The 16935-nt window shown below is 36.0% G+C and overlaps 1 protein-coding gene across 2 annotated transcripts in view; it reads left to right on the forward strand.

The window, feature by feature from the left end:
• Positions 1-14404, forward strand: part of LOC137071539 (ras-specific guanine nucleotide-releasing factor RalGPS1) — a 170741-nt gene extending 156337 nt beyond the window's left edge. Inside the window, exons 12-20 of one of the 2 annotated variants that reach the window (XM_067439646.1) lie at positions 1573-1699; positions 4617-4768; positions 5589-5637; positions 8381-8461; positions 10720-10825; positions 11855-11947; positions 12145-12250; positions 12350-12441; positions 14110-14404. In XM_067439646.1, coding sequence (XP_067295747.1) covers positions 1573-1699; positions 4617-4768; positions 5589-5637; positions 8381-8461; positions 10720-10825; positions 11855-11947; positions 12145-12250; positions 12350-12441; positions 14110-14139 — 836 coding nt within the window. In that variant the 3' untranslated portion in view covers positions 14140-14404. The remainder of the gene's footprint in view (positions 1-1572; positions 1700-4616; positions 4769-5588; positions 5638-8380; positions 8462-10719; positions 10826-11854; positions 11948-12144; positions 12251-12349; positions 12442-14109) is intronic. The other variant, XM_067439647.1, reaches the window with a different exon arrangement.
• Positions 14405-16935: the final 2531 nt, after the last annotated feature.

The raw sequence follows: 16935 nt of genomic DNA on the forward strand, positions 1-16935 counted from the left end.
GTTTTCAAATATCTCCATTTTCACAGACCACACAACAACACGAAAATTGTGTTTTCACACTTATTCAGAGAGTTTCATCAAAAAGCACTCTTTGTTGACAGAAAAGCTTTCTCAGTGTATACAGAAGGCCAAAACGAAAAAAAGAGAAGCATTTTTAATAGGACATGGCCTATATGAGCTGGTAGTCGGACTCATTAATGAAGGTTTTTACAAGTACCAGATGAAGATCATTTCCTGAATATCCCACTGTGGTTATTAGGTATCTGCATGTTAGAAACATGGTGTAAAGTATTCCTCTGACCCAGACTGGAAGAGGCTGATCACTGTTTAAGGCTCCAGTCGCTCCATTAATTCTGTCCATTAAATGTGTCTTATGGTGTTCAAGTGTCTCAGCATGCTGTCTTACATTGTTTCCACTTTCCCTTTTTTTGTCCACTGTGGAAAACGTGGCTATGAACCCTCCGTCTGAGACTCTGATGGCCTGTTTTGATCGTTTCATGTGATGATGAGATAATGAAGTTTTAAGGAAATGGTTCACCCAAACATTTGCTCACCCATAATGTGGTTCCAAACTGTGACTTTCTTGTTTCCTTCTGTCAAATACAAGACATTCTGAAAGAAAGTCATACACGTTCGTAACAACATGAGAATTTGAATTTTTGGATGAACTATCCTTATAAAAAACAGATTTGTTCAGATTTGCTCTATTTCGAAAAAGCAACTAAGGTGATGATTACTCAATTAATCACCAAAATAATCTTATACTGCTAATTTTTTATAATAGATAATCTTAATTTTAAAAAAAGATAATATTTTGCTTTGCTAATGATTGTTCCCAAACTGTTTTAACAGTTTCACTTAAACGTGAAAGTCGAAAAACTTAGAAACATTGCCTTGATAAATAACAAAAGAAATATCAATAAATCTAAATAGATTTTTTTTTAAAGTACATAAAAATGTATAAAATAAACTAAAATTCAAATGAAAATATGAAAATAAAAGCTAGTCATATTTTACAATAAGGTTTTATTTGTAAACATAATTAAACATGAACTTACAATTAGCAATACTTCTACAGCAATTATTAATATTGTTCAACATTTACTAATACATATTAGGATCAAAAGGTTAGTGTACTGTAAACTAACATGAATATGAATTTTTTATTAACTAACAACAACAAAGGTTAATAATTGCTGTAAAAATGTATTGCTTATTGTTAATTCGTGTTAGTTAATGCATTAACTAATGTTAACAAATAAGATCTTATTGTAAAGTTATACCTAAAAGCTCATTTAAAATATAATCATAAATAATACTATAATAACACTGGTTCCAGAACTACTTTTCATAGTGCAGCGTTACTCCGGAGATCCTCTGTTTTTCTCTCTCAGGACTGAATAATCATCGCGGCGTTGAATCTGTCTCCCTCAAGAGGTTCAGAGAATCTTAACATTTATGTTGTGGTTTTGATTGCTAAAGCAGAGCACCGATGACAGACTCCAGGTGTTTTCTTTCATTCTGTTAATTTGAGTGTGATGCTCATTCTTCTTTTCTCTTCTTCTCCTCCAGGTCCGTCTGAGGTGCCATTCTTGGTGAGGTATAATCGACGGCCCACTTGCCCTGATGCCACTGTGGGGGTCCATATTCCCACCCCACCGCCCTCACGCCACAGAAAGAGCCACAGCCTCGGCAACGCGTGCGTTTGGTCTCTTCTTATGAATACACACATTTAGGCCCTGTTTACACCTGGTATTAATATGTCAAGTCAACTTTATTTATATAGCGCTTTTACAATGACGATTGTTTCAAAGCAGCTTCAGTGTTAAACAGGACAATATTGCAACAAAATTTGATTTGGCTGTACAGTCGTTCTGGGGAAAACAGTGATATTATCAGCTCATTTCAAATTATCATATAACGACAATGTGGGCAGATCAGTAATATAGTTGATACAGTTCATTTAGTCATTAATTTTATTGGAATATTTAGTTGAAAGATCAACATTTTTGTGTCCCCAAAGCCCCTTTCACACTGCACGTCGGACCCGCAATATTCCCGGAACATTGCCGGGTCGCCTTCTGTGTGAAAGCAACCACGTCCCGGAATTGATTACCGAATTAAACCCGGGTCGGGGACCTAGTAACATTGCGGGATTCGACCCGGGACGAGCGCTGTGTGAACAAAAGCAACATGTACGTAGCTATCGTGCGACTCCTAGCTTGTTTTTTTTCAATAATACAACCCTGCAGTGCCAGAAGAGCTAGTCAGTGTTTTAAACGCAGAGAGTGTTCGTATACAAAAGAAACTAAAATTAAACAAGCAGAAATGTGCGCAAACTGGACACAAGTCGAGACCACGGAGCTCCTTACTATCCGCGCTGAAGCTGAGATCGCTCGCCATTATACGTCACATCCGGATGTCACGTGTCAACTCGACCCGGGACCGTTACGGGTTGTGTGTGAAAGCGCACATATTACGGTATTTCGCTGGCAGTGTGAATGGACCAAATCTAGCGGCCCGGGAACAAATGCCAGGTCGCATTATCCGTGTATTTGCCAGAATTGCAGTGTGAAAATGGTTCAACTGAGCAAGCCAAGCCAAAGGCGAGTTATGAGAAAATGTGTTTTGGTCGATGGGATGGTAAATGGACTGCATTTATATAGTGCTTTTAACAGACCCTATGGCCATCCAAAGCACTTTACATCTGGCCTCACATTCACCCTTTCACTCTCTCATTCATACACCGATGGCGGTGTCTGCCATGTTAGGCGCCATCCAGCTCGTCGGGAGCGGTTGGGGTTAGGTGTCTTGCTCATGGGATCACAAGTAGACGAGAGACACATTCTGTTTTACACCTGGTGTTTTCATCTGTTTCCATTTTGTCCATTTTCAAACACTTCTGTCCTGATTTCTTCAAGGGGAGAGTCTGAAGGCAGGTAAATGTATGGGGTTTTTCAGAACAGACAAAATAATCCAGCAGACACAGTTTAAATCCCGTCTGGCTAACACGACAGTTAGGTCAGTATGAGGAGAGTAGACGTCTTTTGTGGCTGTTTGAACGCATTCGACCACATGAGCATTTACACTATGAAACCAATCCGGTCGAATCTGTTCTTGACTAGCTCTGGAAGCTCAAAACGTTTTAGACCCCTGTGGTGAGGTTGGCGAGCGAGACCGGTGTGTGATCGAGAATGGGCGTCCTCTCGTGATGGAGCTCGGAGGCATATAAGGACGAGCGACACCAATGAAGGGCGAGAGAGGACTAGGCCTGGACTTTACGTTGTGTTGTGTTTGTTTTATGATGTGTGCGGCTGTCGTCTGTAAAGGGGTGCCATGTTACTTTCGTTTAGTTTATTAGTTAACTGAGAACTCTATTACAACCACATTTACACCTGTATTTAGTGTGGTCTCAACTCTTTCCCCGCCAGCATTTTAAAAAAAAATTCCTTTGTTTTTTGATTTTTAACATTTTAATAAAAATGTAATATCCCATGTAATATTTTGTTTTATGAATATCTTAAGACTGCAATATATCAAAAGATAGAACAGAAGAAAAAAACGGTCAGGCATTCCTTTTTTTATCAGCACTTAAAAATGGGTAAGTTATGAGAAAATCAAGTTTTTGTCAAAGACTACATCCCGATCAGAATCAGAGCGACGATCAAACACTGATGGAGAAGAGCAACATTCAGAACCATTAGACAGTTTGGATTAATATGATGTTTAATGTTGATGATCACGTTATTTTACACATGCATCTGTTTACATACGATCACTTGTTATTTTGCGTCTTCTTCGCCTGTGTTTTGATCAGGAGATTCAGTACTCATTCAGAAGATTCGTAATCGCATATAACAGTGGAAGCACGGAAACACAGAAAATTCATTCACAGCCAATTAATTGGCTGGGAAAGAGTTAATACCAGGTGTAAACAGGGCCTTTCACACTGTATTTAGAGTTTAGACATGAAATTAATACTTTTATTCAACAATTATGCATAAAATTGATCGAAAGGAACAGTAAAGACATTAATAATGTTACAAAAATGCTATTTCTAATAAATATTATATTCATCAAAGAATCCTGAAAAAATAAAATAAAAATCACGTTCTCCAGCGATATGAAGCTGCGTAACTGTTTTCAACATTTATGATAAAGAAATGATAATAAAGAAGACAAGAAAATGTTTCTGGAGCAGCAAATCCTCATATGAGAATAATTAGTGAAGGATCATGTGACACTGAAGACTGGAGTAATGATGATAATTCAGTTTTTATTGGATCACAGGAATAAATTGCATTTTAAAATATATTAAAATAGGAAACCCTTCGTTTAAGTTCATATTAAAAATATGTCACTGTTTTACATTATTTTTGATCCAAAAACGTAGCCTTGTTGAACAGAATAGACTTCCTTCAAAAACATTAACCTCAAACTTGAACGCTAGTCTAAACATCAAATATGCAGCACTTTTGCTTTAGCTCAGCCAAGTTTAACTCGCAGTGGAAACTTTCGCCTGGTTAAGTCAGAGTTGCTCAACCTCATGCCTCATGATGATGGCTCTCTCTCTCTCTCTCTCTCTCTCTCTCTCTCTCACTCTCTCTCTCTCTCAGGATGATGTGGCATTTTGGTGTGGTGGAGAGTAAAAGTGCGACGTTCCCCACAGAGAAACCACGTCATCTTTTGGACGACAGCTTCTTAGAGTCCCAGAGTCCAGCCCGGCTCAATCCACACAGCTCATCTGTGTCCAACGGCATCTCTATAGGTATCACAACAACCTGTCGCATTTACCAAACCACTGCTCATCTTATTTACAAGAAATGTGCCACAGAAATATAGTTCTGAATTATCTATCCATTTCAATTGAATAACAAAGTGTATTTTTAAACTAAGTGCAAAAATCTATCAAACTTATTAATTTAAACTTGGTTCTGTTTTCATTTAGTGTAAATCACATATATCACTATTAGTCCAAATATCAGCTACCAAATATCATAAATACATGCCTAAAATGTGGTTTAAATAGTGAACCTGGAAGTTCACAAGCCTACCGTGAATGTACATTTTTTGTAAATGATTGTTAAAGCACCTGCATGAATTATTCTGTAAATCTTTCTTTATAATTTGATCAAGTATCTCAGTACTCATTTTTTAGTCTGATTGTGTGTTTCTGATGCAAATGTCCTTCATGAGGGCAGATTTCAGGTCTAATTGCATTTGAAAGACTAAATTTAACTTTACACAGAAAAAATATCAGTAAGTGATTTCTACCACACAAATCACATGCAACACACACAGTAAAGTTGTGTGTTTTTAATGCCTGACTCCACGTACTTCTATTGTAAGGTCTTTTTTTATCTTACATGCTGATTGGTCAATAAAGCATCACTGTTCACTTTATTATTAATCTTAGTTATAGTTAGGGTACCAACATTATTCCACAATGTTTTGTTTTTTTAACCAAGAACGTTATACTATTCTACTTTTATACCTCTTGCTTCTTTATCACTGTCAGAGATGAAGGAATGTCTGATTTGTGCTCAGATGGAAACGGTTGTGAGGTTTGTTTGCTCTCTGTTTATCAGGCAGCAGTCAGAGTTCGTTATGTGGTGATCTTTCCCCGGGACTCGAGAGGTGAGACTGTCTATATCATCTGCTCTCATTGCAGCTTTATTATGGTTATGCAATTATGGATTATGGGGTCGTTCTAGTGGAACTGAACTATTATGGAAAAGAAAAGGTTTTGCTAATCTGATTAACAGTTCATCTAACTGGTAACCTTTTACAATAAGGTCTCATTAGTTTAAATTAATTGATGCACTGTTTATTAACCCTATTGTAAAGTGTTACCTTTAAACCTTCATATGATCAACTGCCATGTAAAAAAAAAAGTGTAAACTCTAAAAATGCTGGGTTGTTTTAACCCTTGCTTGGGAGAAATATGGACACACAACTGTTGGTTTAATTTTTTTAATAAAATTGTTTAAACCCAATGGTTGAGTTTGTCCATATTTGACTCAAACATGGGTTAACACAAAACAACCCATCACTTTTAAGCGTACTGTAGGTTAGAAATGAGAGTTCCAGAAAGAATGACTTTTATGTAATTCAGACTTCAACAATACTTGTTGTTTTTGTTGTTGTTTATTTGTTGTTTCCCGTTATTAATGTTTAACATCCATTTATGTCCATTCCACAGGAAAACAAACATACAGATATACATACAGCGATAACAACTGACACAAACACTGGTCTCAGAACAGTTTAAGGCTTAAAGGGATAGTTCACCTGACAATGAAAAGTCATTTATTCACCCTTAGTTCATTTTAAACTCGTTTGACTTTCTTTCTTCTGTGGAACAAAAGGAAATGTTTAGCAGATGTTCACGCAGCTCTTTTCCATGCAATGGCAGACCGTGACTGATGTGCTGTTAAACACCATGAAAGCATCATAACAGTAGTTCATACAACATTTGCCTAGGTATATATATACACCAATCAGGCATAACATTATGACCTAATATTGTGTTGGTCCCACTTTTGCTGCCAAAACAGCCCTGATCTGTTGAGGCATGGACTCCACTAGACCCCTGAAGGTGTGCTGTGGTATCTGGCATCGAGATGTTAGCAGCAGGTCATTTAAGTCCTGTAAGTTGCAAGGTGGGACTTATTTGTTCAGCACATCCCACAGATGCTCGATTGGATTGAGATCTGGGGAATTTGGAGGCCAAGTCAACACCTCAAACTCGCTGTTGTGCTCTTGAAACCATTCCTGAACCATTTTTGCTTTGTGTCAGGAGCATTATCTGCTGGAAGAGCCACAGCCACCAGGGAATACCATTTCTAGTCTGGTAACATCCACATGGATGGAGGACCCAAGGTTTCCCAGCAGACATTGCCCAAAGCATCACACTGCCTCTGCCGGCTTTCCTTTTTCCCATAGTGCATCCTGGGGCCATGTGTTCCCCAGGTAAGCCACGCACACACACCCGGCCATCCACGTGATGTAAAAGAAAACGTGATTCCTCAGACCAGGCCACCTTCTTCCATTGCTCCATGGTCCAGTTCTGATGCTCACGTGCCACTGTTGGTGCTTTCGGCGGGGTCAGGGGTCAACATGGGCACCCTGACTGGTCTGCGGCTATGCCGCCCCATACACAACTAACTGAGATGCTCTGTGTATTCTGACACCTTTCTATCAGAACCAGCATTAACTTCTGGAGCAGTTTGAGCTCCAGTAGCTCGTCTGTTTGATCGGACCACACGGGCCAGCCTTCGCTCCCCGTGTGCATCAATGAGCCTTGGCCGCCCATGACCCTGTGGCCGGTTCTCCACTGTTCCTTCCTTGGAGCACTTTTGATAGATACTGACCACTGCAGACCGGGAACAGCCCACAAGAGCTGCAGTTTTGGAGATGCTCTGACCCAGTCGTCTAGCCGTCACAATCTGGCCCTTGTCAAACTCGCTCAAATCCTTACGCTTGCCCATTTTTCCTGCTTCTAACACATCAACTGAAGACAAAATGTTCACTTGCTGCCTAATATATCCCACCCACTAACAGGAGCCGTGATGAAGAGATCATCAGTGTTATTCACTTCACCTCTCAGTGGTCATAATGTTTTGATAGATACTGATCGATGTGTATATATAGTGCACAAGTCGAATAAACTGTGAAATGATGCTTTTTGGAACTTGAAAGTAAACACTGTACTGTATGTTTTAATTACAAGAAAAAGAGAAAGTGAGTAAATGATGAGATCATGGGTGTGTTATCCTTTTAACATGTGCACAGATTCACTCAGTCAGTTTTCATTAGTCAGTGAGACGCCATATATGCACTCAACAAAATATTTAGACCTAAATTTAAGATTTATGTATTTGTATATCATATCAAATTTGAATTGCACAATTTTAACCAATGTTATACACATTTGTCAGTCATACATAAATGAAACGGGTAAGATTTCTGTGATAGGACTAATAAACTGTGTGTGTTTATCTGCACAGTAACAAGGTTTAGGTATCTATGATCAATAAATACAGTTTGTTTCAATCTCATACATTTTTAATAGCCATATTTTGCTAGTGTTCTTAATCTTTTAACTGAATAACAATACACATATTTATGCTGATTCTACTCAATTTGAATAAATGCATTTTAAAATGATCTAAATAAACTTAAATAGATGCAAATAGCTAATAATAAACTAAGCCATGATGATCATATGCATCTTAATATGCATCACATGAAGTTTATTTGTTTGTGTTAAACTTGTGTAATTCAAATAAATACATTTGATAAGCAATTTACATTTCGGCCTGGGTATTATTTGAGTGCTGCTCTGATGCTAAACTCATTGTGCCGAATGTGCAAACAGGGGCCGCATGTACTCGACTCTGGGCCCTAACTGGAGGGCCCCTCATCGCAACTCCCCCAGAGGCCACAGCCATGCCCACAGGTACCAACGTCCACCTGGGTCAAAGGTCACACCTCCATTCCTCTGGGGCATCGGGGTCACCTGTCTTGGCATGCAGCGTCTCTTCTTTAACATTCCAGTTTTCCCTCTCTTTCTGGTTTCGACTGTCATGTCTGTCATCTGTTTTCTCCTTCCAGATGTCAGATTGTCATCATCTCAGGATGTTTATAGAACAGAGTCATTGTATTTATAAGAGAAAGCTCTGTTCCGAAACCTAATGAGCTGGCTTGTCTACCCAGGCAGCTTCTTTTTGATATAGCATCCTCAATGGGAAGCATCTTTGTGTATAAATGCAAATAAAGCTTCTCCCATTTACATTTACATTCAGTCATTTAGCACAGGGGAGGCAAGGCAGTGCTAGGGGTAAAACATTAATAAATAATAATAAATAAATAAAAAGATTTAATTAATAAATATCAATTAGGTTTAAATAAATGATTAATCAAATAAAAATATCAAACATAGATTAATTTATTAGTTAAAGGGGTACTTCAGCGCTGGGAAGATGAATCTGTATTTAAACTGGGTCATCAATGCAGTAGAAATGTGAAATTATTTTTGAATTTGGTGTCTTCTAGACTGAGAAAAGACAGAAAATGTATTTTTGTCCCATGGGGATGAAAGACTACAATTCCCAGAATGCTTCGCTGCCCTGTGAGGCCATTCCCAACACCACCAACTTCATTACTGTGACTGAGAGACACTACAATTAAAAACTGAACGTGTCTTATCAATATAATGAGTGAGTCACAGCGCGAGTGTCACAGCACTGAGCACTAACTGCACGAGTGATGAGAGCTGAGGTAATCGCGACTACACTCGCGGCATACATTCACAACGCGAGTTCAGTCTGGCACGCCTTTCAGTTCATGCCTTTGCAAGCTTAACTTTCATAGAAATGAATTTGAGATGTTAAAAGACTTACATTGCTCACCATATCTCCGTTTAAATGATCCTGTCTGCAAGCTGAGCTCTCCCTGCCAGCTGAGTGTAATCTCCATCCCCCATGCGCAGATTCAAAACATGCGGAAATGGCTCCCTCTGCTGGCTGTAGTCTTTAGCCTCTGGGCAAACATTCCTCCTATGATGCAAAAATCGTCATTTTGCATCATAGGAGGAATTTTTCCAGAAATAAAATGCATAAATCTCTCGTCTCAGGGAGATATGAGGGGGGAAAGCACAATAATTTGAATATTCTCCAGGGTTTCTACTGATACAAAGCCATATGCTAATCGCTGAAGTAACCCTTTAATTAATTTGATTACAGTAAAAATAAATTCATTTTAAAAGTGTCTGATTGCACAATACAGATACAGTAGTGGCAAAATATGGCCCTACAAGTACTAAACCAACTATACAGAATATGAAAATATTTTGAACACTTAACACTTAAACCAACTATACAAAATATGAAAATATTTTTAACACTAAACGTGATATTTATCAGGAACAAATTGGCAAAAAACTTTTACTATATGCAACAGCAAAAAATACATAGGAAATCAAAAGGCTCACAAGAAAAAGCATCTGTTGACTACAACATATTCAGTTATTAATATTTAGTTGGTTCTCTCGTTTTAGATGTTCATTATTTCTTTACATGACTCCAAACACAACTACACAATATGCTTACAAAATCTTGAACACCTTTTTAAATTATATTTAATAAAGGGTGACGATGTGTATTTTACTGAGCCGGACATCACTTTTGGTCACTACTGTATATGTAAAAATATCAGTAGTTTGAGAGAGAAAAGAAATGGCTAGTGTAGATATTAAATTGTATTTTAAATATTTAAAGTCAAATATTGGATCAAATAGCCCATTTTTTTCCCTTTTCTGTGTTAAATGAATTAACTTTGAGTATTCATCTGGACTGGAGCCTTCTGAATATATCCGCTGTTCACCTTCTGGAACAGTAACATTGAGTGTGATATGATTCCTTAACTTAAGGCTCCCCGTGTAGGCAGCTCATAGGGTTTGAAACAGAGCCGATGTGTTTTGAGTGGGCCGTTTGCCGGGTGGAGGGATCCTCTCTGTCCTCTTCACACTCTCACGTGGCTCATCTTTACTCCATCACATCCTCAGATCAGATGTGAACTGTAACTTCTGCTCTCTTAGGGCTCATTACATGGCAAGAGAAGCAGCAATCACCATATGTCCACTGAACGCTCCACACACACACACACGGGTCGGTTGTTGTTTTAAAGGTGTTCAGCTGATGTGTTTCCCCACTGCAGTCCGTCAGTAGCAGAGCCCAGTGTGAGTCACGGAGAGCCGGGCGGCGTCACTATGGAGGGGCCGGTGAGGAGAAAAACGCTGCTGAAGGAGGGCAGGAAGCCCAAGGTGAACTCAAAACTGAGAAAAACTCACACTATCTTACTGTACTGAGCAACACAATTTACATAATAAGCAAGTACTTCATAAAACCTTCATTTTTTGCTTAATTAATTAAAATAGTAACATCTGTTGTAAGAACTCTAAAGTGTTTCTTTTATTTCTTAAATGTTCTTTACGTGGTCTTAAAAAAGTTTCAGATGAGTGTGAAACCTCCATGCGGAAACCCTGTGTGTAGTAATGTACGGTTCAGTTTGCATCAGGCTGTGTTTGTATGCAGCATATTATTATGAAAAACGGCCTTTTGAAAAAGCACTTTTAATAATAAAAAAAATAATATCAATAAATGCTGTGTTTTCATGTAATTTTACAAAATAAAGAGATACATTTATTTTTTTAATTAATATTTAATTAAATTAATAAATAAATTATTTATTTAATTGTTTCAGAATAAACTGGTACATTTAATTATTGTTTTATTGAATTCATTATTAATTTAATTATTTTATTTTGAGTAAGTTTGGTCCTCCATAGTACATTATCGTACAAAAGTTTGGAGTCTGTAATATTTTAAAAGAAGTGTCTTATGCTCACCAAGATTAAAAAAATAATAATAATAATAATAATGTGAAATATTACAAATTCAAATAACTATGTAAATATATGTTAAAATATAATTTATTCCTGTGATCAAAGCTGAATTATCATCATTCCTCCTGTCTTCAGTCACGTGGTCTTCAGAAATCATTCTGATATGAGGATTTGCTACTCAATAAACATTTATGATTATTATTAACACTCATTAATATTATCTGCTTAATATTTTTCTGGAAATCTTGATATATTTTTTCAGAATTGTTTGATGAAGAGAATTTAGAACAGGATTTAAATTACATAGAATCTTTTGGAACATTTTAAAAGTCTTTACTGTCATATTTGAAAATGATTCTTGCTGAGTATAAGTATCAATTTAAAAAAATATATATAATAGCAGTGTATATGTGGATAATGTGTAATGTTTTATTTGATATTTTTCAGCTTGCGTCATGGACCCGGTACTGGATCTCACTGTCTGGTTCGACTCTGATATTCTTCAGATCCAAAGCCCTGCGAGCCGCTGAACGGAAACATGTGAGTGCTTCAGCATATGGGCCGATCATGATACGTGCTAAAAGAAGGACAGACAAATTCCATATTTCCAAAAATACATTCATTCAACTGTCAAAACCTCGATGGAGATTCATGTGATTCTTTTTAAGACAAATTTTGAAATGGAAAAACTGCATACAAGATGAAAATAACATGTTAAAGTAATTCTTACTCCACAGTACAAGTCGACGGCGTGTAAGAAAGTGTCGGTTCTGGGCTGGATGGTCGTCCTGCCGGATGATCCGGCTCAGCCCAACATCTTCCAGCTCAACGATCCTGACAGAGGTAAATCTCTTCCACAGAAGGGTTATATATGTCACTCTCGTGAGTGAGGGATGAATGAATGAGATATTTATTGACATTTTTTAATCTCTGTTTTTTTAGGAAATGTTTACAAGTTTCAGACTGGAGATCGGTTCTCTGCGATCCTCTGGCACAAGCGTCTGGAGGAGGCCTGTCGGAGAAGAAGACCTCAGGTAAGCAGAAGTCTGCTTTGACATGTTAGCAATGCTATTATTTTGTGATAGGACTGAGCGGTATGACCAAACTGTCATAGTAGAGAAATTGTGTATAACAATAATGTTATATAATGGTCTATATTGCAATATATTGTGTTGTTTTTGATGAAAAAAAAAAAGTGACAGACACATTTTGTTACTTTTAAAAACCAAAGAAAGTATTTTAAGTCTGGTATTAATTCAAAAACAGTGTCACGTGTCACAAATGTAATGTTACGCTTAAGTTTAAAGCAAAAGTTGTATTAATATTTAGTAATTTTATATCACTATAAAGGTATTTACTGCATTATAATAATTTTTGATGTAAGTTTAAATTAAAAACAAATGTAATGGACACAGTGTTAAGTGACATTATGTGATTAATTAATAGAATATCAAAAATATTGATATTATTTTTATATATTTTTGTTTTGATGTTTTAATTAATATACTGAATTAATATAATAATAATGCTATTTAATATTATGTATTATTTAAATATAATACATAATATAACATTACTTTAAATTTCAATATTATAACTTAGTATATTGATATTGTCCATATATTTCAATATTATATAAAAATATTATATTAACTTTCATTTTTAATTGATATAAAATACATTAAAATATAAAACATGATATTGATTTTTTTTTACTTTTTGTCAAATATATATATATATATATATATATATATATATACATATATACACACACATATATATATACATTATATATACATATATACACACACACACACACACACACACACACACACACATCTATATATATATATATATATGTGTGTGTGTGTGTGTGTGTGTGTGTGTGTGTGTGTGTGTGTGTGTGTGTGTGTGTGTATATATTATATATGTATATATATATGTGTGTGTGTGTGTGTGTATATATGTGTGTGTGTGTATATATATATATATATATATATATATATATATATATATATATATATATATATATATATATTTGACAAAAAGTAAAAAAAAATCAATATCATGTTTTATATTTTAATGTATTTTATATCAATTAAAAATGAAAGTTAATATAATATTTTTATATAATATTGAAATATATGGACAATATCAATATACTAAGTTATAATATTGAAATTTAAAGTAATGTTATATTATGTATATATATATATATATATATATATATATATATATATATATATATATATATATATATATATATATATATATATATATATATATATATATAATTGAAAAAGTACATTTTTTCCAAATAATTGAATACTGAGTAAAATTGTATATCACAGTAAAGATATGCATTGCATAATATTGAATATGAATTTAAATATTACATTATAGTATTATTATATTAGTATATTTTATTACTATATATAAATATTATATTTTTTATTGATTTATATAATACATTAAAATATAAAATCATTCATTTATATAATACAATTTATGCATATAATCTAATACATTAAAATCTAGAAAAATCTAAATAAAAAATCTATAAAATATATTGAAAAAAAGAAAAATACAAATGACGTGTAATGCAGAAAGTTGTCACTGCTCATCCGTCCTCCATCATCACCCAGCCCTAATCTCAGCATCAGAACTGAATAAAGCCATGATTGCTCTTTCTGCTCTTCCAGATACCAGCGAATCTCATGTCATTCGAGTAAACGGACTTGTGCAGCTCTCGCCTGAAGACATTTATAATGTGCCAAAGGCCCACAGAGATTGAGAAGAACGTGTTTGGTTCAGCAAAAGGACGAAGAAAGAGCAAAAAACCTTCAACACTGAAGAATAACTGAGCCGAAGGACTCGTTCTGTTCCACCGTCCCTCCATGAGCCCCAGCGTCCACATCTCAGATCAAGATGTTCGTTTCCTGGACGCGGAGCTGTGGCCGTTAGTTCTGCTAAAGTCTTCAATATGGAGACGTTTGTCCCCAGGAGCTTGAGATGGGCATCATTGAGCTGATATAAGTGAGTTTTAGAGGGAAAGAGAGAACCGTGCCACCCTTCTTGAAGTGTCCCCGTTCGTTGGAAACGAGACTAAAACGCCAAACTAACAGGCATTCGCTCCCACAAAGAGCCGTAACAAACAGCACAGTTCCTCAAAGCTGAAGACTGATGGTGCTGTTTAAACCAGCGGATGCTCTCAGTGCTTCATGCTTTCGTGACAGACACATAATGGTTGCCAAGATCTCTAATCATATCTGTTTTTAGCACAGTGATTTTGGGTTAACGTTATGATGTGAAAATGACAGATCTGGGGCCTGTTGCACAAAACTAGGATAAGGGATTAAGCCGGGATATCTTGGTGATCTTGTCATCTGTGTGCAAAATGTAGTCCACCGCTGTCGTGTAAACGAACTGAAGGCACACTCACACCAATAACGATAACTATAACAAAAGATAACCGTATATTAGCAGATAAATGGAGCCAGGATCACCAAGATATCCCGGTTAATCCCTTATCCTAGTTTTGTGTAATAGGCCCCTGGTTGACGGATATTTGTGAGTGTGACTTGTTTACATCAGGGATTCTGTATCCAGCTTCAGTTTTAGCCATTTTATACTCGTAAAAGCTAGTTTGGGGCTTTAAGTATTAACCGATTCTCGTGACTTTTCTGTCAAATGAAGGTTTTGCCTGATTTTAAGTCAGTTTTTCTCACAATTTAAACCAGCTGACGTGTGTCAAACAAAAGCAGGCCGTTTGTCTTCGTCGCACTTATGTTTCCTTGTAACGGGACAAAACGTTTTTTATTTCACAGCTTATTTTCCATTTAGCTCATCTCACAAACACAAGATCTGCTTCTTTTGAATTGTGAGATCATGTAGATTATCACTGAGATCCTAAACACTCGTTCACTCACGAAGCCCTTCTAAAACATGTCCACGTCATATCTTACCTCACACAACAGAAATACAATCAGCTTGTGATATTTTACTTAAAGATTTGGACACTGTTTCCATGACGATTAAGCACATTTAACCCCCAAATTATCATTATACTGTAAAAAAAAAACACTGATATGTTATTTAAATTGTAAGTATTTATACATCATGGTCGTATTTATTGCACTGCCTTTAATTTATGCTTAATGATTTTTTTGCCATTAAATGCTTAATTATCACGAAAATGTTTAAATGATTTTAAAATAAAATGAAGATTTTCTTTTTGAAAACCATAATTCCCTATAGATATCTTTTGAGTTTTGGTGTGAGATGTGACCTGGACATGATGGCTGATATTTATCCTCCTGCTGTCAAACATTAATGCTGGAATATGTGACGTGCAGATATGATAAGAGTTTTGATTTTGAAGAGTTTTAGTTCAGAATGTGAGCCGTCTGACGGCAGCCAGCGATGTTTTAGCGTTTAGTTTAAGATGCTCTTTCAGGTGGAGTGAAAGAACAGCACTGGGTAATAATGTAGTCGTCTGTATATCTCATATTTCGTTCTGTGCAGGACTGATGAATGTAATGGTGTGTGTGTGTGTGTTTTAATTAGCATGAATGAAGTTGAACTCTTCAAGAGGTGCAGTCTGTCGCTGAAGGAGAAACACTGGACACACACTCCACAATACAACATCATATCAGCTTCAGAAATCTGACACGAAGCACAATCGGAGGAATAATTCCCTTCAGAAGGAAAATCCTCTCATTATTTACTCGCTCCGTATGTTGATTTATTGACTGTGGGACAAAAAGTGTATATTTTTACATATATTGAGCATTAAACCACCAAAATGATTAGAAAAATACAATAAAAGTGCTCTATGTGCATCGTGCTCTGTATTCTGGAGTCCTGATGCACATTGAGTACTTTTATGGTATTTTCAAATCATTTTTGAGGGGTTATTGTCAGTGTATGGAATAAGTTGCATTAAGATTTTGTTTGCACTTGCACTTGGAATATAGTGTACATTTTTACGAGAGTACTGTAATTTTTGGAGCTTTATAGTGATTCACAATGACCTGTAACATTGAAAGAGTACTTCAAAAATGTCTCTTTTTGTGTTCTACGTTAAAAAAAGAAGAAGAAGAATAAAATCATACAGGTTTGTATGACATGAGGGTGAGTAAATCATGACAAAATGTTCATTTTGGTACGAACTGCCCCTTTACAGTGAATTGTCAGAATGAAAACACTCTTCTGAGTCTAATATCTCTGACTCCTGGCAGTTATTTGTTTCGAGTATTATTTATCTATCATCAGTTTTGCCTTTCTGTGTATGAATGAAACAGTTTTTGTTGAAGAGAGAGGTTTTAATCTGTGTATAGTCCGAGCGATCGCGTGCATAGAACACACAGACACACACATGTACAGATGCGCTGTTCTGACTGTGAATTCACTCTGGTTGTGTTGCCATGTAAATAATGTGTTGCTAAATTATTTCTTGTTTGCCATCGCGGTTTATCAGCTAAGAGGCTGATTCTTCTGTACAGCCATTAAATGCAGTGAACACAGTT

This window comes from Pseudorasbora parva, chromosome 3 (assembly GCF_024679245.1).
Source record: "Pseudorasbora parva isolate DD20220531a chromosome 3, ASM2467924v1, whole genome shotgun sequence".
NCBI classification, from domain to species: Eukaryota; Metazoa; Chordata; class Actinopteri; order Cypriniformes; family Gobionidae; genus Pseudorasbora; species Pseudorasbora parva.